The 27742-nt window shown below is 37.1% G+C and overlaps 1 protein-coding gene across 5 annotated transcripts; it reads left to right on the forward strand.

Annotated features, from left to right (window-relative positions):
* The first annotated feature begins 191 nt into the window (after positions 1–191).
* LOC121873259 lies at positions 192–27693 on the forward strand. 5 transcript variants are annotated; one of them, XM_042376679.1, is made up of 11 exons: positions 192–326; positions 4317–8628; positions 13611–13748; positions 17973–18023; positions 20029–20129; positions 20269–20401; positions 21152–21236; positions 21366–21537; positions 22739–22850; positions 23093–26152; positions 26195–27693. In XM_042376679.1, the coding sequence occupies exons 2-11, from the start codon at positions 4321–4323 to the stop codon at positions 26630–26632; spliced, it is 8598 nt and encodes a 2865-aa protein (XP_042232613.1). In that variant the 5' UTR covers positions 192–326; positions 4317–4320; the 3' UTR covers positions 26633–27693. The 5 variants fall into 5 exon arrangements, with proteins under 5 accessions (XP_042232613.1, XP_042232612.1, XP_042232614.1 ...); XM_042376678.1 differs by having other exon boundaries at positions 23093–27693; XM_042376680.1 differs by lacking the exon at positions 17973–18023 and having other exon boundaries at positions 23093–27693.
* The last annotated feature ends 49 nt before the right edge of the window (positions 27694–27742 follow it).

Raw genomic sequence — 27742 nt, forward strand, 5'->3', positions numbered from 1 at the left:
GTTCCCTTCGGTAGCCCCAGGCTGAGTCGGTACATGGCTCTGCAAGACCTGAAATCCTGGATCTCCAAGGTGTGCGTGGAAGTAAATGCTTATGTTAAGAAGGAGTGTTGTAGAAGCAGACTGTGGTTGAGGTGACAGTATGGCGCGGTTGTGTGGAGGAGGAGCTCTGTTCTTGCGCTGGTTGAGGCGGCCGCCACCAGGGGGCAGGAAGGCTCATTGTAAGCCCAGACTTCATACAAGTCGCTCCGGCAAGGATCTGCCATCAGTTATATTGCGAATGTGCATTAATGGAGTGAATTGCCAACTTGATTCTTCTTGGAAAGAGCGTAAGTAACTGCAAGGTTTCATTCTAGCATTGTCTTTTTGGTTTAGTGGAGCGCGTTAGTGTAGAAATCAAAGACTTAAGTGATGACAAACCTTCGGTGAACCTGAGAGACGACCCAGCAAAGGCAGGCGGCGGGCGGTGATGATGCATATTATTTTTAATTTTGTCAATTACTGTTGTATTCTTTGTGTTACGATTGTGTCATTATGTCATAACGTCTAAACTTATGTTACTGCCTTAATGGCATGTATGGATCACTTGCTAATTGGATAATTTTGCAATTGTTTACGTGACTGAGTGTTCATCGTACGGCTGGCAGGCGGGTATTGCTGGGAGAGTGAGGGGGGGGGGGTCGTGTTAGGGGAGTACAGCTGGTCGCTCAGTAATACCTTGTTTACTCCCCCCCCCTCCCACCCCTCCCACCCCTCCCAAAAAACTTTTTAACTATTAATTACTCGCCACACCTGCATGGAATGGAGTTATCGTTACTAGGGAGTAATACTGATTATAGTTAGGTGTGTTTAAGGTAAAATTTAGGTGTTGTCAGTGATGGGAAGGGGAGGAGGGAGGGAAGGAGAGTGGGTGAAGAGGATACAACAGTCCAGGAGTTGTTCCTACAGGAAGTGGCAGCTTCCACAGCTACCCAGTCCGGGCACTCACTCACTCTTATTGACCTGTCAGCTGACCATATGTCGCTCGTGACACTCACTTATCGTATTCAGTCGTAATGATAATGCTAATTGATCATAGCACCCCTGTCAACTTACCCTTGACCTCATTAACTGGCACGTTGTCATATACAGTATATATATATATATATATACATAAGCTGCTATATTTTGATGTCATGCCGAAATCTGCCCTATATAATTTTAGTTGCGCTTAGAGAATATATGTATATATATAATATTTATATTTATATTTCATTTTTAGTCCATATAACACGCGGACTTGAACATAAAATCAACGACCTCACCAGCCAGGACTATCCTGGTGGTGAGGTAGTTGATTATATATATATATATATATATATATATATATATATATATATATATATATATATATAGAGAGAGAGAGAGAGAGAGAGAGAGAGAGAGAGAGAGAGAGAGAGAGAGAGAGAGTGTGTGTGTGTGTGTTTTATTTGCATTGTTCTTGATTTCCATCATGAAATTCTGGATCAGATCATTAGTCCTTTAACCCTCGTACTATGTCTTGGGAAGGTGAATTTAATCCTTAACAGTGTGTTAGCGCCAGAAGGATGCCATGGACTGTCCTACACAGCTCCACAGATGCAATGATTTTTTTTTTTTTTTTTTTCACACGTGTGTTCATACTTTATCATATAGGTAGTAATTTATGATGATAAATATAGCAGATGAAACATACAGTAACTTGTAGGTGAGATGTTTGTTGTGGTGCTTTTGAGGGCTTTTACAATATTTTATAATAATTAAAGTTTTTGAATACAGTTTGATTTAATATACCTGTACAGTATAGTTACAGAGTTAAGGGTAAATTCAGTACACCTTTGGTATATTACATGAATGCATTTTCATAAAATAAAGATGCAGTATATATATAGTGCTTTTATTATTATGGTGTTTAAGATAATTGCAGTAAATTTCGAAAATATATTATAACAGCATTTTCAATATTTTAGTTGTTTTAGGTAAGTATTGTGTTTTAGGCAACCTGTACAGTACTTTAGCATTGCTGTTTAGATTACAGTTTAGTATAAGGTATTATAAAGAAATAAAGTATGCATATTCAAGATTACCATGTGCATTACTTACTACAAGAATGTATTTGTAAGATGTAATGATAATTTTACAGAATTTCCATGACAAACCTTAAGTGTTTCAGGTCATCTACAGTACAGGTACATTATTTCTGGATATTTGAAACAGTATGTTTCTTGTTAATACAGTACTCTGTACAGTATTCTATGACATGTATTTACTTTTGACTTTTTTTTCAGAAACAATGAAATTTTTATGATATTTGATTTCCAGCATGGCCAGAATTCTTTAAAGTATTGTGTACCATATTTTTTTTTATTAAGTATTGTACCTACAGTAGTACTGCTGGTATGTAGTATTTTATTTAAAAAAAAATATTCTTGTATTTTGAGAAATTCTTTTCAACTTATCGGTCCATGGTAGAGTAAATGCATGAGTTAGTCATATAGTAGTGTATTTAAAAAAGTAGAGTACTGTACACTTAGATAAAGCTATCTTTAAGTCCTCATGTATACAGGACTCACTATAGGACACAATTTTAAACATTTCTCCTTTTAGGTTTTTATTCACTCTATTTAATAAATTTGCTATTAATTCATCCTGCATATAGTTTGGTAATGGCAAGTTATTCCAAAGCCTTTAAGAGGATCTACACTGGAGAAGGTATGGCTCATCTAGCAGGGAAAGGAGTCTGGTGGTAACCAGTGTGTGTGATGGAAGCTGCTATCAATGATGATAGCCAGTGTGATGTGTGAGTCAGTAACTAATGTAACTAGAAGTATCAAAGCAAAGTATTTACCCGGTAGTTCTTGCCTGTTTGAGATCAGGAGTGAGGATGCTGCCTCAATGAACTGGGTGCCTATGACCTTTTGCAACATTCTTTTAATAATTATTAGCTACAGTTACGTGTGGGATGATAGTGAGGTGTGGTCCAATCAGTACAGTAAACATGAAGTTTATTTTCTAAATAGTGTTTTCACTAAACATTTGGATGTGTTAGATATCCTGTACTGTATGTTAAATAGATGAAAATATTTTAAATGCTGTACCGTAAAATATCTAAGATATTTGAATTATACTCATTTACAGTTACGAGATTGGCATAAGAAAATGGTGTTTTTCCTATTGGCAGAGTGAACCCAAAAGATGATCTTTACGTATTATTGTGTCCTGCAGAGATTTTTAGTTTATGGAGTGTAAAACTTGCAGCCATGTTCAGTACTGGGTATCTTGAGTTCAACTGGTGTCTTATTGTACAGTACATAGCACATGTACAGTACCAGTAGTAGGAGTGCACAGGAGCAGATTGGTTTATTGAGAGAACATATTCTAAAGTTACATTTCTCTTGAAGTGGTCCCTTTAATGACCGTATCATAACAAACTTCCCAATACTTTAAATCAACAATACCTCAGTCCATTTCATCTGGGCACCACCTGGATACCCGAACATTGTCCTTATTTGTACTGGGAAATTCTTAGCCCAGACACTGTCACGTCCAGGAAGCTTTCTGCCCCAAAAGTGATCCTAGAACGTCTATCACCCATAAATTGCCAGTACTGTATAGTATAACATTGGTACCAATTATTTTATTGAAGGAGATGGGGTTTAATTAGTAAACCTCAAATTTATTTCATTTTCCTCATATTACAGTTCTCTGATCTATTTTATAGATTTTTTAGGGTTTTAATTTTATTATTACTGTAGATAAAATTATGTATAAGAACATTACATTTTTATTGTTTATTAATTTTTATTGTTATGAAATACCAATGAATGGATAATTTAGCTGTTATAAATGTTTTATTAACATCTATGATTTTGTAGGGATGTGTGACCTACATACATTACAGGTATATTTTTACCTTTTTTTTTAAATTTCAAACCATTTGTGTTTCAATGACAGTAATGATCTACAGCTCTAGTACAGCACAGTATGTTGCAAATGAAGGTACAGGTATTATTATAGTTACACCTAAGATGAACATCATTGAGGGACAAGAATGTTTAGAATGAAAGAAGTCAAGGCTTTGGAAAAATCATGATTATTTTGTTGGATTGTAATATAAGCAGGAAAGTGCAATTTTACGTATAGTTTCCCTTTCTAACTCTTGAAAGCTTTAATTTTAGATATGCTGCTTGATATAATGTACTGCTGTACTATATATCACAAACAGGATGGCTACCTAGCCCTAGTGCTACCTGTATCTTTAGCTTTTGTAGAAAGTTTGATGACAGCCCATTCCACCACAGGAAGATGCTGGATGGGGATGGTGAGCCGGGGGGAACGAGAAGTGAAGAGAACCAAGAATCACACTCAGATCAGGCTTTAGTGGACATCCAACAGGAGGAGGAACAGCCACCAGAGGAGCAAGTTGATGTGGTAGTCACTCAAGCTGAGGCAGCAGATGGTGTTCCTGAAGTTGAAGAAGTGCTAAAGGATTCACCACCAGTGGAATCTTTACCATTGGAATTAGCACCAGAGGCATCACTAGAGATTGAAGAAGGTGAACATCAGTTAGAGATTGTGGAAAAGGCACAGGACCTTAAGGATCCAGAAGATAATCCTTCAAGCGAGGATCTTCAGCAAGATGGTAGTATGGCTAAGCAAGTGGTGGAGGAAATGATCACACAGGTAGAAGAAGAGATGCAGGAGATTGAACAAGAGGTAGATGTAGATACACAGCTACAGGTTGATGAAACATTAGAGGTAGAACATCAGGATGAGAATCAAGCAGTCAAGCAAGATGGTGATGTAGGTATGGATGCTCAAGAGGAAGGCAGTGAATTAGGTGATCAAGGTAAAGACAGTGAGTTAGACACTAAGCAGTCACATCTTGCTTTGGATGAGACTGAAGATGATTCTAACAAAGATGAACAGAAAGAGGACATTCCTTTTGAAGAGCAAAAGGAAAATGAACCCTTGGTAAATCAAAATGAGGCTTTGAATGAAAATGAAAATATTGAAATGGGTGAGCTTGAAAATGAAATGGCAATCCCCACAAAAATTGACACTTCTCAAGTTGAAGATGATGAAACTACAGTAATGGATACAGAAGAAATAAATGTGGATAAAGAAGTACACTCAGTAGTAGATGAACCAGAAGATGTGACATCCTTGGATCATCAACAAGGAGAACATGAGGAACAAGAATTACCAAAAAGTAATGAAAGATTAGAGCCTGTAGTTGAGGAGGAAGTTGTGGAAGAAGTTGAGAATGAAATGGTAGATGATGATGAAGATGTAGAAGTTGATGAGGCACATGTTGATAAAGAAGAGTTGAAAGAGAGTGAGCAAGTTGAGGCAGAGGAACCCATTCTCCCAGAAGATTCCATAGAAGTTGATGATATCCCAGAAACTGAAGCTGGACAGGAAGAGGATATTGAAGGGGAAATGAATGGCATTGCTGGCATTGAGGGTGAAGTTGATGATGAGGATGATCTGAATGATGAAGAGCTGAATCCAGATGGTATTATTAATGGAACCCTTTCTGATGGTAAATCCCTTCCTCAATGTCGTTTGAAACGTAACTATTGCTGTGGTCACTGTGGTATTAACACTCAGAACCCTCGGGAATATTTGTACCATCTCCGAGATGAACATGGAGAGCGGATGAAGGTCTTTGAGTGTCCACGTTGCATATATGCATCCAAAAACCAGCAGAAGTTGATTCGTCATGCTCGAATGGTTCACAAGTTGAAAATAAAGAGACAAGAGTCTAGCAGCCCATATAAAAGGCGTTCTAAGTCTCCCCGGGCAAAAGTTTCACCCATGAAGACCACTAGATCAAGTGTATCACCAGGCAAGTCAACAAGAAGTAGTCCTGGAAAGTCACCAAGGAGTTCTGAATCAACTCCTGATGTTTGGGATGGTATGGATGATGATGATGACAGCCAGATGGATCCAGACGACTCATCAGTTATTGGTGATGAGAGGAAGTTATACTATTGTGAGCATTGTGATTACTCCTGTAGAAGTCGTAAGCTCCTCAACCGTCATGAAACTTCATATCATCTAAAACGTAGATTCTTTCGCTGTGTCAAATGTAATTATGTAACGCATCTCAAGGGACGTTATACCAAACACATGAAGTATCACCAGTTGCCTATTCTCAAATGTGAATATTGTGACTTTAGGACGCCTTACCGTTGGAATCTAGACCGTCATCTAAAAAATCACACAGAGGAGTGTGGAGAATACAAGTGCCATCTTTGCAATTTTACTGCACAGATTAAGCAGAGTCTTACAGTCCACATATCAAACCATCACCTAACGACTGAGCAGATTCGTGAGAGAGAAATGCGGCGTACCATAGGCATCAGTGACCCTGCCGATTGCACTTCTGATGATCAAGAAATGGAACTGTTGCGTTTAGAGAGGGATGAGCATCCTGATGCTCTCATTTTACCTGGCTTTGACCCACCAGACTCTCCCTCCATGTTGGACAGCTCTCAGAGTCACCACAATGGTAGTAACAGTTTCCGGGTGTCAAATATTGACATGGGAGGCAATGATGACTCGCATGTGAATGCTGAAGATAGTAAGGATGAAGATGGGGAACCAAAAAGAAAGAAGCCAAAGATTAAAATTACCTTGAAAAAGATGAAAGTACCAAGATCTAAAGATACCTTTTTCCAAGAACTCAATGAGCGACACAATTTTGAGGAAGATTTCATTCATCCTGACGATGTTGTTCACCGACATGGCAATGTATACATAAAGACATTTAAATGTCGTTTCTGTATTTTTAAGGCAGCCTTTAAGAATGAAGTTGCTCGTCATGAGAAGAAAATTCACAGTATTCCCCTCCCTAAGTATGAAGTACATCCTAAGAAGGCAAAGAAGTCTGCCAAATCAGTTAAAGTTTCAAGGCGCTCGAGTATAACATCTAATGATGATGTGCTAAGCCAAATACTATTTCCTCAACCAGACTACAAGAACATAGCATCAGACATAAAAATCTCAGACACTCTTGATAAGCTCAGTGAAGTGGAGGACAAGGATCCTGACTTCAAGGGCAGTAAAACTCATCAAGAGGAGACCAATACTTATGATCATGACAGCAGAAGTGCAAGTAGAGAAACGTCTGTTGAACCTCCTGAAGATCAGTTGTCAGACTCCAAAGAATCTTCCCCATCAAAAGATGCTGGGCGGAAGAAGGGCCTTTCCTTTTTTGAGAAGTTACAAGAGAAGATGCCAACATCTAATGTACAGAATTTGGTGTGTCAGTTTTGTGGGCATGAATCAAAGTGTCTCTCAGAATCTGTTCGTCATCAAAAGTTACACTTAAGTGCAAAGAATATATATGCCTCTGCATCACTGTCAACCCGATGTCAGTTCTGTCGACACAGATGTAAAACTACTGATGATCTCATGAACCACCTAAAACTGTGTCCAGAAGCTCGCAAAAACCAAATAACAGATTCAGGGAGACGACCAAGTGGCGGGAGACTTAACGAAGATGAAGACTCACAGTCGAGTGAAAAGGAAAAGTTTAAAGGGAATGATGAGGATGATGAAGATTGTGAAATGAAGAATTTACATAAAGATGAAGATATGAAGTTAACAAACAATAACACCTGCAAGAGTGGTGATGATAAACATCCAATGGAGAATAGAGTATTTGTGTGGAATAATTTCAAGCTACAGGAAGGAGAACAAGGAACAGAGGGAAACAAAGATAAGACTGCAGATGAAAGTAAAGAAAAGGTGAAGAAAAAAGTCTCTCTGGATTCTACCAAAAAAGCAGGTGCAAAAACCGCAGGTACAAAAAGTCCAGTTACATTTGAAGGACCTTTAGATTATATTGAGAGTCCAACACCTCAGGGTCGGCATTATTACAGCAAACGAGTCTATCGATGCCCACAATGTAGCTTCTGGGCCACAACGGCATCTCGATTTCATGTGCACATTGTTGGTCACTTCAATAGGAAGCCATATAATTGTTCTGAGTGTGGCTATAAGTCTAACTGGCGATGGGACATAACCAAACACATTAAGTTAAAGACTTCCCGTGACAACAGTCATCAGGACGCTCAAGTGATAATTACTGATGAAACTGGAGAGAAGAATTATGAAAAGTATGACTGCTATCTTGCAATTATCCAGCTCGATGAAACTAATGCGCATCGTACTGAAGGGGGAATACCAACTCGCAAGGGACGACCTAAGCGCACTCCTGAAAAAGAGGAAGGACAAGAAACATCTACTCCATCTGCCTCTCCAGTTCGGAAACCTCCTATGGTATCCATCCCAGTGATGCCTCGACTTCAAGGACTGCCCCGCCTTACCAGAGCTCCAGGTCGCACAAACTCTTCGCGCCCAGGTCCAATGCCTTTTGGTCCAATATTACCCGGAGCTCAGATGATGGTTCAGCTTGCCGGGAGTGCTGCGTCAGGAAGCTCAGGAGGCAACAGGCCTCCTCCTCCACTGAGCTTACGAGGGGCCCCCAAATCATCCACCACACCGCCTACAACTAGTACAAATAGCAAGACAACCAGCTCAGGAGACAGTGGTTCAGGAAGCCCTGTGCCCAGTGGCCAGTATCAGATCATCACACCTCAGGTAGGAGTTTTACCTGTTTATGAATTTGTGAGAGCTACTTTTAGGCAGTTATTTATTTATTTGTTTTGCTCCTTTTTATTGGACTTACTCTCTAATAGGTGATGCATTTCTGCTTAGCAAATGTGGCTTTTGCTTGTTTGTGTTTTACCATGATTCAGATTTTGGAATTAACAAGTGCTTATAACCATTAGCTACTCAGGGCCAGATCCAGGCTTATTTTAAACCTGTTACAATTGTTTCAGGGGTTCAAGTACAAGGAAAAATTGTGAAACAAAAAAATAAAAGTGAATAAAATTAGTAATGAAATAATAACTCGACAAAATACTTCATAGAATTGTGTTCAATACGTAAGATTGTTGGTAGAGTACAATACAGTATGCAGGATTCATCATGACATAATTTTCATTTCACTTATTTGATACATAATTCAAAACATACAATATTGTTTGCTATTATTAGTGTAGCATACAGTAGCACAGTACAGTACAGTACTGTAGTAGTGTTACAGTTTATTATTAATGGTCATTCATTTAACCTCTATTAGGGCCAGAGGCATAATCACATGTAGGAGCCATTTGACACAATTGAAGGTCTTGACAATATTGAATTGATCAAAAACAAAATATTGATCTTGGTTTTTAGGCTGTAGCCCCATTAGCCTGTGCCTTAATCTGGCCCTGTCCATTCAGGTAGAGCAATATCCCCATATGCCCATAATGTCTTGGATTGTATGGAAGCCTAAACTCTGAGGCTGGATCACTTTCTGTTATATTTACCTCAGTATGTGCAATGCTAGTGAAGGCAAAGACATTTTAAAGTAATAGCTCTCTTTTTTTATTTATTTTCCAATTTGATTTTTCTGTGAACTGAGATAATTGAAAAGAAAAATTTTTATGGGGAAAAAGCTGTGGATTATCATTTCCTTTGCAGTTTTCATTTCAATCTTAACCTTATCATCTCTATTTACTACCTTGGTGTCAAATACAGTATATGTTCTCTCTTGCCATCTTTCTCTTTTCTTTCTGGAAATGTTTGACTACACATGAGTTATCATTACCATACAGTATCTGAAGAAAATCTTTTCATGTGGGGTAAATATTGTTCATGAAGCAAATAAAGCAAAACACCTTACGTAGAACAACATACTATAGTTCTTTACTACAGTATATTAAAAAGAATGTCTTTGTGTTTAATACTAATATTAATGATCTCAGGTATTGTGTGTGTTCTGCATGGTCTGCCTATTAATATTTACATAATTATGCTTCATTGTATGGGATAGATATGTTTGTTTTTATATTCATAGATGAGAAATTAAGTCATGGTTTTATTTTTGTATGACAGTAATAGTTGTTTAATTTTGTTTGTTACAAGAATTGTATTTATAAGGCACCTATGCCACTATTAACATTTAACATATGTAATGCCATACTGTTTGTAAGTCAATGCACTTACACACATGATTTGATTTTATGAAGAAAAAACTACCATAATGAAGAAAAAGTGTAAATTTTTCATGTGTCAGCGTGAAGAAATTGCATAACATTCATCCTGTAGCGAGAACACTGTTGGCTGGGTGATGGTTCCCTTCAAAAAAGTATAAGAGAGAATAACTAAAAATGTGATACATAATACATGTCCATCTAATTGAGTCAGTGATGCACATATGTGAGTAAAGGCACTGTACAGTACAATATTCCAGATCAGTGTAGCATAAACAGTGTTGGTCAAGGGTGTGTCAACAATTTAATGTAAAATAAGAGTTAAAGATTGAGTTAAAAATTATGGAGTACATGGAGAGAAAGTTTATCTATGCATTTCAAAATGTTATCTGATAATTATTTAATTGGGATTGGTGGAATGAAAGAGTTTAAGGTTGTACACTTGTGTGTTTTGCCCATACAGTACGACTGTATTTCCTTCAAAACTTTCAAAGCAATATCTTAAAGAAACAGATGGAAAGAAAATTTTTCTTCATGTAAATGTGATAAGATCATTGAAACAGCCAGTCTAAACAAACCTGCAAAATTTTAGTAAGATCCAGTCAACCCATTCACCACTTTGTCCTCAATGATAAATCCTCCATCTGGGAAAAAGAGAGTAAATTAGCAACATGATAAAATGTTAATATGATCTAGAAATGACTCGGTGATCACTTTGAGTTACTTACAGATAATTACACACTTATCCCTATGAAAGTGATGCTACTCTACCTATCATTCTTGTTCACTTGTAATTTATGGCAATTATTCAGAATTGAACAAAGCAAATTCAATAAAAATCGTTTTATTATCACCTGTAAATTTTGTTGGTTTATAGTATTTTCTGAAGAAACTGTCAGTCATGTTGATTTTGAATGTCACCATTATAGTGTTTATGGCCTACTGTCATAATTTAAATCTTTATTGTGATAAATTTACATATTGGTTACTACTAATTTGATTTGTTTTCCAAGTTTAATAGATGAGATAGTGTTTGTTAGAGATGCATTTTTATTAAGACACAGCTATCTGTGTGGAAAGGTAACTTATTGATGAGGTTCCATCACAGTAAGATTGCGTGTTGAGCCGGCATAATCTTTCACTTAATGCTGAGAAGATGCCACAGTTGTTGGTTAAAATCTCAAGTCCTTTTATGATCTAACACCTTTGCCAGGCAATTTACCTACCATTCCCACCGAGTCTACAGATCTGAAAACTAAGGGGATCCTTTGACACAAGTGGCTGGGACTAATTAGTTACACCTACTAATCATGACCAAGTCCCTGGAAAGGGATTTTTAGAAGCAACAGTGACCATTTAAGCAGTATAACAGGGAATCATGATGTCACATCCACCAGTGAACAATGTACCTGTTACCTGGCTCAGTCAAAAGCTATCATTCCTAGCTTCAGACATCAGTTACAGCCATTCTTGTCACCTGAGCTGGTGTCTTCCCTGTATAGCTGTCCCATATTTAAGTTTATTGCAACTTGTTTTATTTTTTAGCACTTGTACAGTCGTAGGCCAAGTTTCACAGTCTTAGTGTTTGTTTTACTGTAAGGTGAATCTTGCCTTCATTGCTTTCATGTTGCAAGTGTTGTTTACACTTTCCAATGATCCAGATTGGGTTTGCCAGTGTGTTGATATGTAGGACTCATGTAGGCATGTTGTATTTAAAAGGGTAATACAATGTCACTTCCAGTGATTCAGTCTCTTGTATTGTAGTTTTTTTTATTTAAGGCCTGGAGGTTTGGCTTTGTTTTTAAAAGGAAGTTCCTGGTATGCTCTGAAAAAAGAATTACTGGAAGTTTTATTTTGTGTTATAGTTTTTGAAGTTCACTGGGCTTCTGTCTTGGAAATAACCATACAGTAACTTCACATCTTTACATTTGAGGGTTATAGTGTGCTCTTCTGTACTCTGTAGCATAACATAGTGGAATCTTTCAGGGGATGCAGTTATTTATTTGAACTATGTTGGGTTATTCAACAAGATATATTGGGTGTATGCACCTCTTAGCCCCACATAAGTTGAGTTTTAACTCTATACAGTGTTCTCGCTCAGTAAGGGACATACAACTAATGGCAGCTCCAGTGTCCTCTTCCCATATTAAGACCCCAGGAGGGATTGGGATTTTTCCATGTATTGTATTTATACTGTACAGTATTGTACTCAGTGATATGAAATATTTGCAATGAAAGCTAATTCTTACTTGTGTACTTTATTCTTAGTCAGAGAAAACCACTGCCTGTGAGAATGTGTGTGATACAGTATTCGTAGGTTGTCATAAAGCATTAATTACTCTATACATGGCCAAGAAATGTAAATAATATGTAGCTTAGATCAGATTCAAATACGGTGAGATGGTAAATGATGGTGAACTAGGTTTGATAAGGTGTTGGTTGACCTGTGATACCTAGTAGGAATACATATTGTTAAGACCAAGAACACAGTAATGGTGAATGTGAAAGTCTCCCAGGGTTCATGACCTGAGTGGTGTCATATTTTCAATCGCTTTCCTGAGGGGAATTTCCATTAAGTCCCTCATACAAAGAGACACAATGACTTTGGCTAAAGTTAGTAGCTGCTACGTAGGTTAGGAGACTATGAGAAGTGTATGGCACTGGGAAGTTTATAAAGGTAGTTTCACGTGCCTTTCTATAGCAGTATGAATGGTGTCACATTAGTATTTGGAGTTTATTTTTTGCACCATTCTCCTTTTATCTAACTGACTTAGATTTATGAGTTACCTGGGATAGGTGTTTGGTCATAATGGAGGATTGATCTTGAAATCCCCTTTTATGACCAAGCTTGGACCAGGCAACTTTGCTACCTGTAGTGGGTAGTAATGAAGTTGATAAGAACTGAGGTTTGGAGCCTGGAATGGCAGCTTATGTCTGAGCCAGGAAACATGTACAGTACAGTACATTACATGTTGGCTCATATGACATCACAGCTAGCTGTCCTCAACCTTAAATAGTAACAGGTGTTTCTAAGGTCCCTATTAGGGATTTAATTATGCCAGGAAAGGATAACCAATTAATGAATTGGTTTCAGCTACTTTGTCAAAGGATTGACAGGGTTTTTGACCAATAGACTGGGTGGTTGTGATATCAAGGTTGCCTTGACCAGGTTCAGTCATAAAATAGGATTTTGGGATCAATCACTCACTTTCATTTTCTCGTACTGACAAGAAGAGTTGCCGAATAGAGGAAAGAATGTTATTAAATTTGGTGGCTTTTTTTTAGTCTAGGATAAGACTTGCTACAGGTAGTGTTGGTGAAGGGACTCTGATGCTGTAATTGCATGACCAGTAAGCTTCTCCAGTTATCTTTAGATTGCATATATACCCAGTATACTGTACTTGTGTAGACCCCAGCCTGTTGATGAATGTAGCAGTCTGCCTCCTTTTTCCCAGTCATTTTGTTGTAGAGAAGTAGTTTAAGCCTGGTGGTGTCAAGTCCCCGGCCATCGAACGATCCAGTGATAGCATGATATTGCAGGGGGCGGTTAATACCAGCTTGGAGACACTGCAGCTACTGGCATCTGGCTCGACCAACTTGTCTAAACTTAAGAAGCAGCAGAAAGGTTCTGTTGTGGACTCTGAAGAAAAAGACAGTCAGGCTACACTAACGCACCAGGTGAGGCAGGAAGGGTGAGGGAAATCCTGTGAGCTGTAGGAGTCTAGAACAGGAAAGTAGGGAAGAGAGGGAAGGGAAGAACATAGTGTCTTGAGAGATTCCTTCTAAATCGTTTCAAACACTTTGGGAGATTTTAATCACGTTTCAGCCAGTGAAACTATGGCTACTGATTTAAGGCATTTCTCATATAAATACTTCATGTTTGAAAGATATTGACCATTTTCTTAACAGTAACAGCATTATGGATAAGTTCGGTAGAACTTTCTATCTGAAATATTATTTCACGGATTTCCGGGTATTGGTTTCAGGTTTATGTAAGGTTAGATTTGTGAAGTTATTGCTCAACCTTTTTATTAATTGCACTTTTAGTTAAGAACAGTCAAAGGAAACACATTACTACGGTTTTATAAATAAACTCTACTTAATTTTGCTGCAGCTCATATAACTCCTCCATTATTTTTATTTTTTCTACAATATGAAATGGTTCTCAATAGAGATTTTTGTATATATGAAAGTGTGACTTTTACACATTGGCACCAGTATGGTATCTAAACATCAAAAAACAATTATTCTTCACTGTTACTGCAACATACAGTAGATGAAACCAAGAAAAAGTGTTCTTGCAACTTTCCAGCTGTGGTAATCAAGCCACAATCCACCTGCTCATGAGCTTGATAAATTACCTTTAATGTCAAGGTTTCATTGGAATTCGTTTTTTTTTTTTTTTTTGTATGCATGGTTATTATATTTTACTACATCAGAACTTGTTCCAGGAAGCCCCTTTTGGGTCTGCTTGATCTCTCGGTTACTCTTTAGGCTTTTAGTCAACAACTGTGTCTTAGAAACCTCTCAACTCATGGTGGTCAGTGGTCTATTCCACGTCTGTTTAATCTTATCTTAATGATAGTTTCCGTTTGTTGTAGTAAGAGGATTGGTTATTAAACTTGTCTCTTGTGTTGTTCAGAGTATCACAAGGATCAGTGTGTCAGAAATAAAAATTTCTTGTAGCTAGAGTTGGTTACAGTTTTATTAAGTCTGTTGGTTGGCTTGCCATGGTATATGATGAAAAGGCTCTAGTCTCTCCTGAGCATAGTCAACAGGTTCATTAACTCACTTTCACCAATAATTTCCTGTACTCTACAGGCATCCCCCGCTTTACAGAAGAGGTGTGTTGTAGAAAATTTTTATTTAATATAAAACCAATTTTCTCAATGAAAACTAGGATATAATTGGAAGTGAGTTCTTACTGACATTTTTCTGCCAGAGGACATAATATAAAAATTACAAATGAAAATTAACCGTTTTAAACACATGAAATGGAAAATTAGATACAATACTGTATTTTATGTTAATTATACACAAAAGGCTTCATTTTAACTCACCAGAAATTATATTGATTGTTGCTTGAAGTGGTAGTGGCTGTGAGAATTTGTAGTTAATCAGAGGGAGAGGGGCCCTCCCTCTCTCTCTTGAGTTATAAACCATAAGTGAAGTGTCATTTTATGAGGTGTTAATTTATGGCATATAACCCATATCTAAAGTGTCTGGTTGTGAGGTTTCATAGTAATGTATTAGTTGCACTATCATGTGGGAGTTATACAGAGATTTGTAAAAGTAACATCATGGCAATGCATACTCCAAGGCGGGGACAATATGAAGAATAAATTTGAGGATGACCGTAGCAGAACACATCTCTTAAAGTACAGTAGTAAGAGGGTAAGAATGGCAGAGAAGGAAGGGAGGGCAAGGCATGAAAGAGGGAAAATTTACATGTTATCAAGGCAGAGATTATTAAAGTAATCTTTTAACTGGATTATGCTGCTTCTGTATTGAACATTCATCATAACATTAACAATGGTCCATTTGGAACCTAGAATTCATCACCATATACAGTACTGACTTCAGGTTCAAGGAAACAGATAAGACCATGGTTATATAATTAGAGGTTTTCCTAGAAGGGACTGGGGCTCTAGACCCAGAGCTTGTACTGCTTGGGGAAGGGAAAACAATTCCTAGAATAGGTCTTTTTACATTTAGGGGCATCTTTTCTAAAGTGTGATTGATGAAGGTCTTAATGTACAGTCTACTCATCAAACTGAAAATAATATGACAGGAAAATCTTACTTGTCATAATGTCAGTGCAAATTCAGCACAGAGCGGATCCCAGATCAAAGTTGTTAGTAGACCATCTCCTCTAACCCCATCACTATGGGGACACCAATAAGTTGCTCTGGTTGAGGATGAGTTGCTTTTTTTATGTGAACAATGTATATTTATGTTATAGTAAGTGAGGTGTTTATTTTAATCCCAAATTACAGCTTATGAAAAGTGCTAATACAGTGCATTCTGGACTTTACTGATTTAGAAATAAATGTTTTGCCTGTGCATCCATATTTTTAAGAGTTATATTCACATACCTAATGTCATCGGGGGTTGTCTTCAGCTAGTTTTTTGTGCACCAAATATTTTGAGTCCATTACTCCAGTTCATAAATGTCTGAAGTCATGTAAATCAGTTGTTAGTCTTAAGTTATAGAAATAACTGCGGTCAACTACTGTACATGGGATTTTGAAATGCGTCTCAGATGTTAAGACTGAGAAAAAATACAGCACTACTAGTACAGGTATAATATTATTCAATTATATTTAATCGTGATTTTTGTTTTGATATTTTATAGTTAGAAAACTTGAAAGAAACTATCATTTATATTAGGATTGTTCTTTTTACAAAGTTTATACAAGGTGCATATATATCATTCTTAAGTAAAGTGCCTTAACATGCAGAGATGATTATTTGTATGATATACAGCATCATCTTTTACATTTTGTAAGCATATTTAGAGAAGATTGGTTAGGTCATACCCTCCTCACGTGTGTGTGGTAGTGATGTTACTGACCTCTTTTGAAAACTGTAGTACAGTATATTAATGTTAGTAGTAGCTGCATAGTATTATGCCATACAGAACTTATGGAGAATGGGAAAGATATATGAAAAGTATCTCTCAGAAAGAGTAAGTTATCATAGTATGTCACAATATTCAGGTTACTGGGTGTTGATTGAACTATTCATTATTGGTCAATTGCTTGAACTTACTACATAATTGGTCTAGGTTTTTGGGGTTCAAGTAATTACAGTACATCAACTTGTTTTGATAAGCTTTTCAGCAATACAGTATTATCAAAGGTTTTACAAGTGTCTTCATGAAGACAACTTTTTCAGCACTTTGTGGGATTTGTTATTCCACAGCTTAAAGATAATTATTTTGTGCAAAATGCTATACATTCATAGAATTTTATCTGGTAACAGAAGTTTGGTTTTCATTATCATGGTGAAAAGATGGTTTTGTCTCACTCAAAAGAGTGAAAAGTGTAATATTTAGCATGTTTATAGTTGGGAAAGGATGATCAAAGTACAGTACTGTACAATACAGAGGAATTGTGTGTGTGTGGATGTTCTCATTTATACAGTACCCATACACAACAGCTTTAAATTCAACAACATTGTTGGTGATGCAGTATTGTGTTTCTAAGATGCCACATCAACACAATGTTTTAGGTTATTTATTTTGCCAATTGCTAACTCCAGTGAAAAGATTTTGTATTGATAGTTTTCCTGAAGTGGACCTGACTATCATTGCAGTAGTGGATAGTCAGGTTGAAGGTCACTGGTGTAATATGGTCCCTGATGAGTGGTTGGATTTTATATTAGACCATGAGTATGCTTCAGGCAAATTTTAGATAAATTAAAATGCTTTTCAAGATGTGCATAATACTTCTTATGATACTTAGATATTTTTTTATTGGTTGAGGCTATGCACATGTCTTCATTTAGATAAGATTAGAACTGATTAAGGCCTTCACTTCTTTTATTATGATAATGGCGAGGATGTTGCCATACTGTTGTTTCGATTTCTAGAAATTTCAGTTTGATCATCCTTCAGTGTTTTTATTTTGTAGTGTCTGAATAGTGAGTGTTTTATTAGCAAAGGTACAGACAGAATGCTCTGTTGTGACTTGAGCATGGCAGATATTTTCTTGTGATTGTGATAGTAGTAGTAATGTAACTAGTTTGTGGACATGTTAACCGAGTCAGTAGTGGTTGTGTGCTGCACATTATTTCCTATGTGAGCTGTTTCGGTCATGTAGCAGCACCTCTATTGGGGAAACCAGGTGCTCAACAATCACAGGCAGGACTGAAAAAACTGTTCCTTTTGCGTGACTTCAGATGAGATTGCTAGCGTGGCTGAACATCTTGGCGGGAGGTGCTGAAGAACAGGTAACACAAATGTAGCTTTCTGTCTTATCTTGCCAGCCTGGGTAAATGTACAGCGCCACACACCACTGCTGCAGCTTGCACACTTTGCCTACTTCGGCTTCATAGATGTACACTTGTTTTAGTGCACCATATGTGTGTGTGAGCGTGATGTGTCTTGTCAAGCACAGTGTTGGTATTCTTATTGTTGTTTTGTTTACTATGCTTTGTAAAGGACTATGCAGTTGTAGGTTGTTTCCAAAATTCACATCTATAAAAGGTATAAGCACATGTGTTTTATAATCATAGGCACACTTTTGGAAAGGGAAACTCTAAAATGCAGGAAAACTTTTTATTTATTTAATTCAACCACCACTCATGGATTTTGTTTGACTTGTAAGCTGTACCATGTATTTTCAACTGGGGATGTATATATATTTTTGTAAAGAAAAGTAATTTTAAAATGGAAAATTAAAAAATAATTAGTCAGCTAATTTAATAATATTATACTTACATTTTATGATAAGAATTCCAAGGTAATTCTTAACATGTAGTAGCAATGTGTTTCTGGTGTAATTAAAAAAAATTTTGTCAGTAAATTTCAAGAAGCTAAATGGACACAGATAGACCACTACCATATATAGATAGTCAAATAGAGTGAGAAAACTAGTGTAATTTCTTCATTAAAGATACACTCGTACAGAAACAGTGTTATCTGCAGAAATATTTTTAAGATAATTTCTGTAAATTATGTTTAAAGTGACACTTATCAAGTGTTTGATGATCAGTGTACACCTACTAGTAGTTATTAATGGTCAGGGTGTATTATGTAGACATTTTTACTGATTTGCTGCTCTTAAACATTAACTGCGAGCCACATTTGGATAGAGATAGCATTCTAAAGGGAAATCCCAAGTAAAATATGGTGATAAATTTGTTGTACAGTATTTCAGAAAATCTGATGTACCCAGTAACCGAATGATGTACACAGCCACTTAAAACTTTTGTTGTCTCAAGTTGTGTCTGTTGCTTTTTTATTAAATACTATTACTTTTAGCAGTGATATAATTTACTGTAGTTGTTTATTGAGATTTTCAAATGCTGGGGTTAAGTACCAGTCATTAGATGTTAATTTCTACAACATACCTCCTAAATTAAAAGGTTAATTGTGTAATACTGTACAGTATACTGATCCGTAGACCAGTTTCACACTTCTGTGCGTTGATGAGTTTATGTGGGATATATTTTATGTTGGTCTGTCAGGTAGTACAGTACAGTACAACCTATTTTCATAAGGTTGCCCCTTTTTTATTTTCTTAAATGGGAAGTTCTGGAATTTTAACTGAACATAGATATTGTGTGTGTGTGTGTGTTCTTATGCAGAATACTGTACCTTAAATTGTGCTGATGTTTTCTCAATTTGTTGAGCATACAAACAAAATATACATAGTGTAGACTCAGGTACCTCAGATAGGCTCAGAATTGCTATTGTTGTTCATCAGCGTATAGAGAGCTAGCTTTTCTGTAGCAGGTATTGTAATCTTTTAATTAGATTGATAATGTAAAAATTTATAAACTGTAGCCTTCTTTAGTTAGAAGTCTTTAGAGTAGTGTATCATAGCTAATATGAGATTTAGACTTTGGTAGGTAGTTTCATGATAAAGTTTACCCTGTATATACTTAATTAGGCGGTCTTGGAGGTAGCTATTCATTGTAGGTTTGGAATTTTGTTCAAAGACACCATGTGTTGTAAATATGGGAAGTATTTACTAGTGTGTTATAAATTCCATAGTTTGGGTGATTTTATATGTATTCAGAAATACTTTTTAGCATATATTGAGTTGTGGTAACTAAAAGTTTTCTTTTCAATGATTGATTATTTTGCTAGGCTACAATATTTTTATTTATTTGTTGAATTTGTGAGTTGATATTCCCCAGTATTACAAAGACTATGAAGTATCTTTACATATATCAGAGAAAGGGTAAATTCCATCAGTGTGTAGTCCCTAAGAAGTTGATGTATTTGCAGGTGTCAGTATCATCAACAGGAGAGGACGGCAGGGAGGTGGCCAAGATGGTTCTTGACCATGAGGGCAATCCAGAGTGGAAATGCAACTCCTGCTCTTTTAGGTATTTCCTTTGTATAACAATGAATATATTTTTAATCCAATAGTCTGTTTGTCTACCCCTCAGAAAAAGATGTACAGTATTTATAATAAAATGATTATCATATGCTCTTATAGTTAAAGTATTTTTTCGTACCTTTTAGGGACAGTGAACGTGAGACAATAGTGCAGCACGTGCGTCTCGCTCATGCCCGCAATGGCCCTGTGTCTCTCCTACACGCTGTCCATCGCTGTGATATTTGCGGTTATGCAGCTGGGACTAAACGGGCTGTGCAGGTACATTTCAGTGATAATAATTGCTTTGGATTTTTAAATTCTCTTCATCACTAATGTTATTATCTTTAAGGAAACTGAAATTTACCTAAATGGAGGTATTAAATGTTAAGCAATTTGTAAAATTATTGAGCACTGACATATTTTAGTGTTTATGTCCCTCAGGCTCCCCCTTTCCATTTTTCTTAACAGAGACTACTTACTGGAGGACTAGAATTTTCTTCATATTTCTCATATATGCCAATTACGGTGATAATTTATCAAATTGTCAAGAGACCAAGTGCAACATTTATCCTCCAGATGCGAAGAGGTCTTCTGTTTGCTAAAACTGTCTAGTTGGTATGCACCACATTAATGCTATATCTGTCACCATATAATCCAGTACCAATACATAATTCATAATTAAATTTCTTGCCGACTACTTTTGGGAATGGAACTTCAGCCCAGTTGTTCCCTAACTGCATCTACAAAAGCTAGGTGTCAGAGCATATGCCTCTTATTGTGAATGAGCCAAGGTTTGATACTTAGCCAGGGTAGACTGGTTTCCTTGCTTGTATACTAATTACTGCACTCAGCAATAAGATGAAAACAGTATCAAGTACATTTAGCAACACTGGGAGTAACCCTTTAGTGGACCATCCTCCTTCTAAGTGGTTGCTGATTAATATTGAATCATAGGATAAGCACTTAATGTAATGGGTTTTCTATGCCTGAAACTACAGATCTTTTCTATACCTTTCTCTCTTATTTCAGCTGCATATTGACACCAGCCATGGAGGTCAGGGTGGCATCACCAGCCGATGTGAAGGACAGAATCCTGAATCAAAGGAAGCTGCAGGTACACATAATATTTTATAAATATTCATACTGTATACAGAATATCAATGTTATCATTCTCCTGTATATGTTTTTTTCCTCAGTGTATGATTTGGGTTCTGGAACTAATATTTATTGCTTCAAATTGCAGTTGAGGTTGAGAACGTGGAGTATAATGAGAGTGCCCGGACCTTCCAGTGTCGTTGGTGCCCATTTACCTGCAAGAAGCGCAGTGAGATGCGGCCCCACTTAGTTTATCACACTGCTCGCTCAGACTGTATCTTCAAGTGCATGTTCTGCCCATACTATGTGCCTACAAAGGGGTGAGTTTCTTCATATTAAGACCATTAATGTAGTTAAGCAAAAAGCTCCACAGTCCACATACATGAAAACTTACTGTAACCTGACGTAACCAAAACCAACCTTGCCTTATGTAGCTTAACATAATTCAAAAAAACCTACCTAACCCTACTGAACATAATCTGATGTACCCAAATTGTTTTAATTTTCCTGCAGGCAGCAGTTAGTTTATAACAATATGCTCATCTTGTGAGTAATATCACAAAAGAATTGTAGAATAGAGGTCATAAAGGATCCTTTACAGACCCCAGTAGTCAGGTGATTGTGGCCTAACATGTTATAACCTAGCATGATCTGACCTCAACTTTTTTATAAGACGGCACAGAAACAGCCTTCCCCAGTCTTCACCATCAAGGAAGTAGAGTTCATGTGTAAAAAGACATTAAAAGGCTTGAAATATAATACTATAGGTATCCTTTGTTTAATGATGGTGTTGAATTCCTGAAAACCTAACATTAAGTGAAATTATTGCAAAACGAAGGATAACAGCAAAGCAGGGGAGTGAACAACCAGTTAAAATGGATGGTAAACACTGAGTTCAGTACTCCATCCTTTAAAGGAGTTTGTCATAAACGGTTTTGAACTTAAGCAATTTATTTATATAACAACAAAAATGTTATATAATTGATATAGTTCAGCGTCTAATGATTTCGTGAGCGCAACATGGACCTAATTCAAACAAATTTCAAGTGGCTACTTCAAAAGTTAACAAAAATTGCTCTGATAAGCAATAGAATTGATACATAGCTTATCATAAAATACAAAAAATACAGTAGCAAATATTTTATGTTATGTTATTGTTCAACTCTTAATTTTGGCTTACGACCAACTTTTTAGGAACGTAACCCCTCCATAAATCAAGGAATTCTTGTATTTTAAATTGTGATTTAAGGCTGTAAAAAAATATCAAAGTTTTAAAAGAGAAAACAAATTTAGTGTGAATCATAGGTAAATGTTTGGTTAAGATTGGATGAGGCAAGGTTAAAATGGATTAATGTAGAGTAGGTGAAGTTGCCTTAGGTTTGGGTAAGTTGATCGCATGGTGGTCACTCACTATCTGATATACAGAAATATATCAGCAAGACCTGTTCATTTTCAAATCAAGTGAATTAGAATATTAGCTCGTGAATTTGTTTTAGGCAGCACAGTTTTATTTTATTACAGTGAACTCTTTGAGCACCTGAGCATCCATGGCATGGAAGTCCCTACATCAGTCTTGGAAGCAGCTAGTAAAAGCAGTAATAGCAGTAGTAATTCGTCTGGGACCAATAATCAGGTAAAAAGCAGCAGGATTTTGTGTTTTTGACCCTGTTTTTGATTGTAGTAGCATCAGTAACTTGTTATAGATTATTGTAACATTCCACATTACTCAACAAGATGCTGCAAGGTCTCATGCAGTCTCTCTTGTCAGGTTCCAAACTCTGTCATTTCTTATCTCTCCCCATGTCATTCTTTGTATTATATCTATCTATCGTGGAAAACTGGGATGATTAATGATTATGAATTTTTTTCTCTTAGGATGAAGGTGGACCAAGACAGTTCATATGTGGTGCTTGTCCATTTGAGACGAGGAGTCGTGCTAAGCTGATGCACCACCGACAGTTTCACAAACCAAAAGGACTACCGTTTCGCTGCCCTCACTGTTCCTATAATGTGACTCGGCGCCATTTACTTTCCCAGCACATTCGTGTTCACGGGGCAGTTGAGAATGTTGAGGGAACTGGAGCAAGTGTGAGTCACGTGGATGATCGTTCCAATTCTCCTTCTCCTTCCTTGACCATCACCCCAGTAGGCAATGCTGCATCTGGAGGGAATACTGGAGAAGATTCAGCCCTTACTGATACCTCCCTGCTCCCCAAACTTACAGATGACACTACAATGCAACTTGATGATATCCCATTAGTCTGGGTATCCAGAGATAACCGTTTTTTCAAGATGTTCAAGTGCCGCCACTGTCCTCATGTAAACCTTCGGAAAACCAACATTCAGGAGCATGAGAAAATGCATAAAACTGATGCTACTAAAATATCAGGTGGTTTATACTGCCCAAATTGCTCATATGTTAGTGTAAATGCTGGCGTTATGTCAGCTCATTTAAAGGTACACTGTGGTTCAATGGGTCAGTGTCATGCTGTTGTTGATCCAACATTGAGTGATGAAGACCAACTAAGGCAACTGACTTCAAGAGCTACTGCTCCATCTTCTAACGTACCTCAGTCTGTGTCTGAAGACACATCTAACAGAAAACTTGATGAAAAGGTCCTGTATTACTGTCAGCAGTGTCCAGCAAGGTTCTTCTTAGAAAAGGAAATCCAGATCCATTCTCGTTTTCATACTACTGGACTACCACATTCCTGTGATCATTGTAACTATGGTGTTCGACAGCCAGCTCATCTTCTTGCTCACCTTAAGGTCCACACACCAGAATATCAACAACGCACTCGCACAATGATGAGTCAACACCGAACAGCCCACACACATCCACCCGTACCAGGGCTAACACTTCCTCTTGACATATCTGTAGACACAACTGAAGATAGCCAGTTGGTCCGAAAGAAAACAGGATCAGGAGGCCATGAATTTTCTATCTCCTCTCCATCCACATCCAGTGTCCCTCCACAACCACCACCAACCAGTAAATATATGTGTGATCGGTGTCCAGCGTCGTTCAGCAAGTTGTTAACGCTTCAGTATCATCAGTCCCTGCATGGAGCCAATAATCCCCATCAGTGTCATCGCTGTTCTTATGCTGGTAAAACATACGAATCTCTCCAACAGCACCTGCATCTTCATGACCAGCATGATATCATGTGTGAAATGGAGAAAACTGCTAAAAATACCCTAGCTGAAAAGAAAACAGAAAGCCAAAGGACAACAGAATCTATTTCAAAATCGAAGAGTAACTCAAAGGGTTCTGAGAAAAATGCCTCTTACTATCCACCTATTAAACTCAAATTGATTGGGTTGAGGCCTGGTACATCAGATGGTGGTGGAAGTGATGGTGGTCGCCCACAGTTTAAATACTATGTTGAGGAGCAAGTTCCATTGTCTGGTGTTGACCTTCTGCGCCGAAAGACACAACTAGAGAAGGAGGGGCATGATAAGAATAGTGATGGTGCATCAAGTCTAAAGACAATTACACTCTGTAAAAATAAATCATCAAAGGAAAGAGAAGAGTTTGAGGAGGAGGATCCTAAAAGGATTGGCGATCCTAAGCTCCATTACCCGCTGCATATTGATAAAGTTACCGGTAAATCTCGTGAAAAGCGTTATAAATGTAACAAATGCCCTTCTGCCTTTGAAAAGACTGAACAATACCATGTTCACTCAAACCTTCATGATTCCAATCATAAGTATAGATGCCGAATATGTGATTACTCGGTGAAATTCTATGCCAATTTTATGATGCACATAAATCGTCATAAATACCATGAAAGAATGGTGTCTCAGAATGATGGTTCACCTCCACCTGATGACACTGATCTTAAGTATGAGCCTATCATAGCATCAGGAGATAATTCTTCTCAGGGTGACAAGGGAACTAAAAACAGAATAGAAGATCTTGCCAACAAGGAGAATATGGATGATGCTGATCTGACAACATCAGAACGTCAACACCTCTTACTTCAGAACAAAAAGGGGGTCACAGGCCCTTCTAAAAAGGATGATGAGAAGGAACGCAGAGTCTACTATTGTCAGTATTGTCCATATGCAAATGTCAGGCGTGATGCTGTTGATAGCCATAGTTTGCGACATCATGCCAATGGTGGGTATGGTGTTTACAAGTGCACTTTTTGTGATTACACAGCTTCTCAGCCTAATTTTATTCGTGAGCACACCAAAGTGCACTTCCGTCCTTTCAAGTATGTACACCCTGAAGGATATATGCGTCATGACCGACAAGAGATATTGAGTACACCCATTTTGCCACCTGGAGGAAGAAGGAATGAGGGATCAAACAATGATGATGGTCCTCTGCCAGTACGAGAGAGGCATTTGATCTTCTGCCATGAGACGGGCATTTACAAACCAACATTCGCATCCCATGGTGAAGATGAGACTAGTATTGATTCACAATTAGCCAGTGGCATTGAAGTCAACTTTCGTTCTGGTGATATTATTGATGCTCCCAATGATTTTGTTATTTCGTTGCGTCCTGGTAAAGGAAAGGGTGGTCAGTTTCAGTTGGAAACAAATGAAGCCTTTGAACCTTCTGATCAGATGGTATCCAATATAACCACTGACACTGGAAAGAGCTGTGATACTGAATTAACAAAATCAACTGAAAGCCACTCATTTCAGGACAGTTTTAATATTGTAGTAGGTAGTGAGAAATTAGAATCTATGGAAGTAGATGGTGGACACCATTTAAAGGAAACTAAGTTAGCTCCTTCAGGATCATCAGACCTTGGTGATTGTAATAAAATGGAGGTTGATAGTGACAATTTAGAGGTTCATAGTGACAATTTGGAGGTTCATAGTGACAAATTGGAAGTTGATGGTGATAAATTGGAGGTTGATGGTGATAAATTGGAGGTTGATGGTGATAAATTGGAGGTTGATGGTGATAAATTGGAGGTTGATGGTGATAAATTGGAGGTTGATGGTGATAAATTGGAGGTTGATAGTGACAAACTGGGAGCTGATAGTGACAAATTGGAGGATCATAGTGACAAATTGGAGGATCATAGTGACAAATTGGAGGTTGATGGTGACAAATTGGAGGATGTTGGTGACAAATTGGAGGTTGATGGTGATAAATTGGAGGATGATGGTGATAAAATGGAGGTTGATGGTGACAAGTTGGAGGTTGATGGTCAAAAATTGGAGGTTGTTGATTCTTGCGTTGAAAAAGATAAGCACCAAAATGGAGTCCTGGAGATTACAAATGGCTATGTCGATGGTGAAACTCAGGACATGGACATTCCAGCATCAAAGGAAGGCATGGAGGAAGAGGATGTCAAAAATAAAATGGAAGTTATTACAGATGAATCTTTGCAGCCAGTCACCAAATGTTGGGGAACTGACCAACCTGAACAGTTAGTGGACTCACACTGAACATATTTATTATAAGTATATTGGGGATGTTTTTTGTTATTATTATTTTTTTTTTAATCATTATTATTATTATTTATGCCATATTTATTACTATTGTATCATCTCTATTATTATTACATATTAATATCATTGATATTGCATAATATTATTATACTGATTAAATTAATTTATTTTTATTAATATTAATGTAACAGGGCTGTGAATAAAGTGTTATTGGTCATTTGTACTATAATCAAGACAATTTGCACCACACCGAGTGCTGCACTTAGATTATTATTATAGTTTAATTTATTCACAAACTGACATTGGCATTATTTATAGCATGTTAGCATAGAAGGGCAAAACACAAGTCATCATCCTAAACTGCCATGTTCAGGTTTTATTAAACCAAAGACGGAAGGGTAAACACATAATCAGCTTTATGAAGCTGACATAGCCACTTGCCTTTGACAAGCATTTTAAGTGATTTTGCTTGCTCATTTGTTATGTTTATTAGCCCAAACAAGCAGTGTGATTCTTTGTTCATATTTATGACACTGCATCAAATATCATGCTGGTCAACCGAGTGCCTCTACCAGTGAATTGCTCCAGGAACCTACTTTACCACCATTTCCACTGGGAATAATCATCAGTAGTTGTTGAAAGCTTTGGAAATATGAATGTTGAAATTGTTGATATCTTTTTATTGTCTGAAGTGAAAATAAAATGTCAGATTTTTTAATTAACCATGTTGGTAATGTTAATTGTTAATTGCCACAAATAACCTGTGAAAGAGGATGGGTGGCAGTGGTGGTGGTGGTCCCTTGCACAGACAGGAGGCAGAGCTGGCGGACAGAAGTGCTAATGTCTTCTTAATTTTGACCTCTGGTTGAATAGTAGAATTGCTTGTTTTCTTTTAGAAATTTAATTTAGACTATGAGAAAAGTTATTTGTTGTCTTGCTGGTCGTCAATTATTCCTAGAGTCTTCTAATTAATGTTTTTATCAAATTTGCACTAATTTATTGTCTGTACATTAAACCAGTTTATAATTTAACTTCAGAATGTTTATTTTTATTTTTAACAATGTAAGTATTTTTATTTTTAACAATGTAAGTAATGACAAACTATGA

Source organism: Homarus americanus, unplaced genomic scaffold (assembly GCF_018991925.1).
Source record: "Homarus americanus isolate GMGI-L3 unplaced genomic scaffold, GMGI_Hamer_2.0 scaffold32929, whole genome shotgun sequence".
Lineage (NCBI taxonomy): Eukaryota > Metazoa > Arthropoda > Malacostraca > Decapoda > Nephropidae > Homarus > Homarus americanus.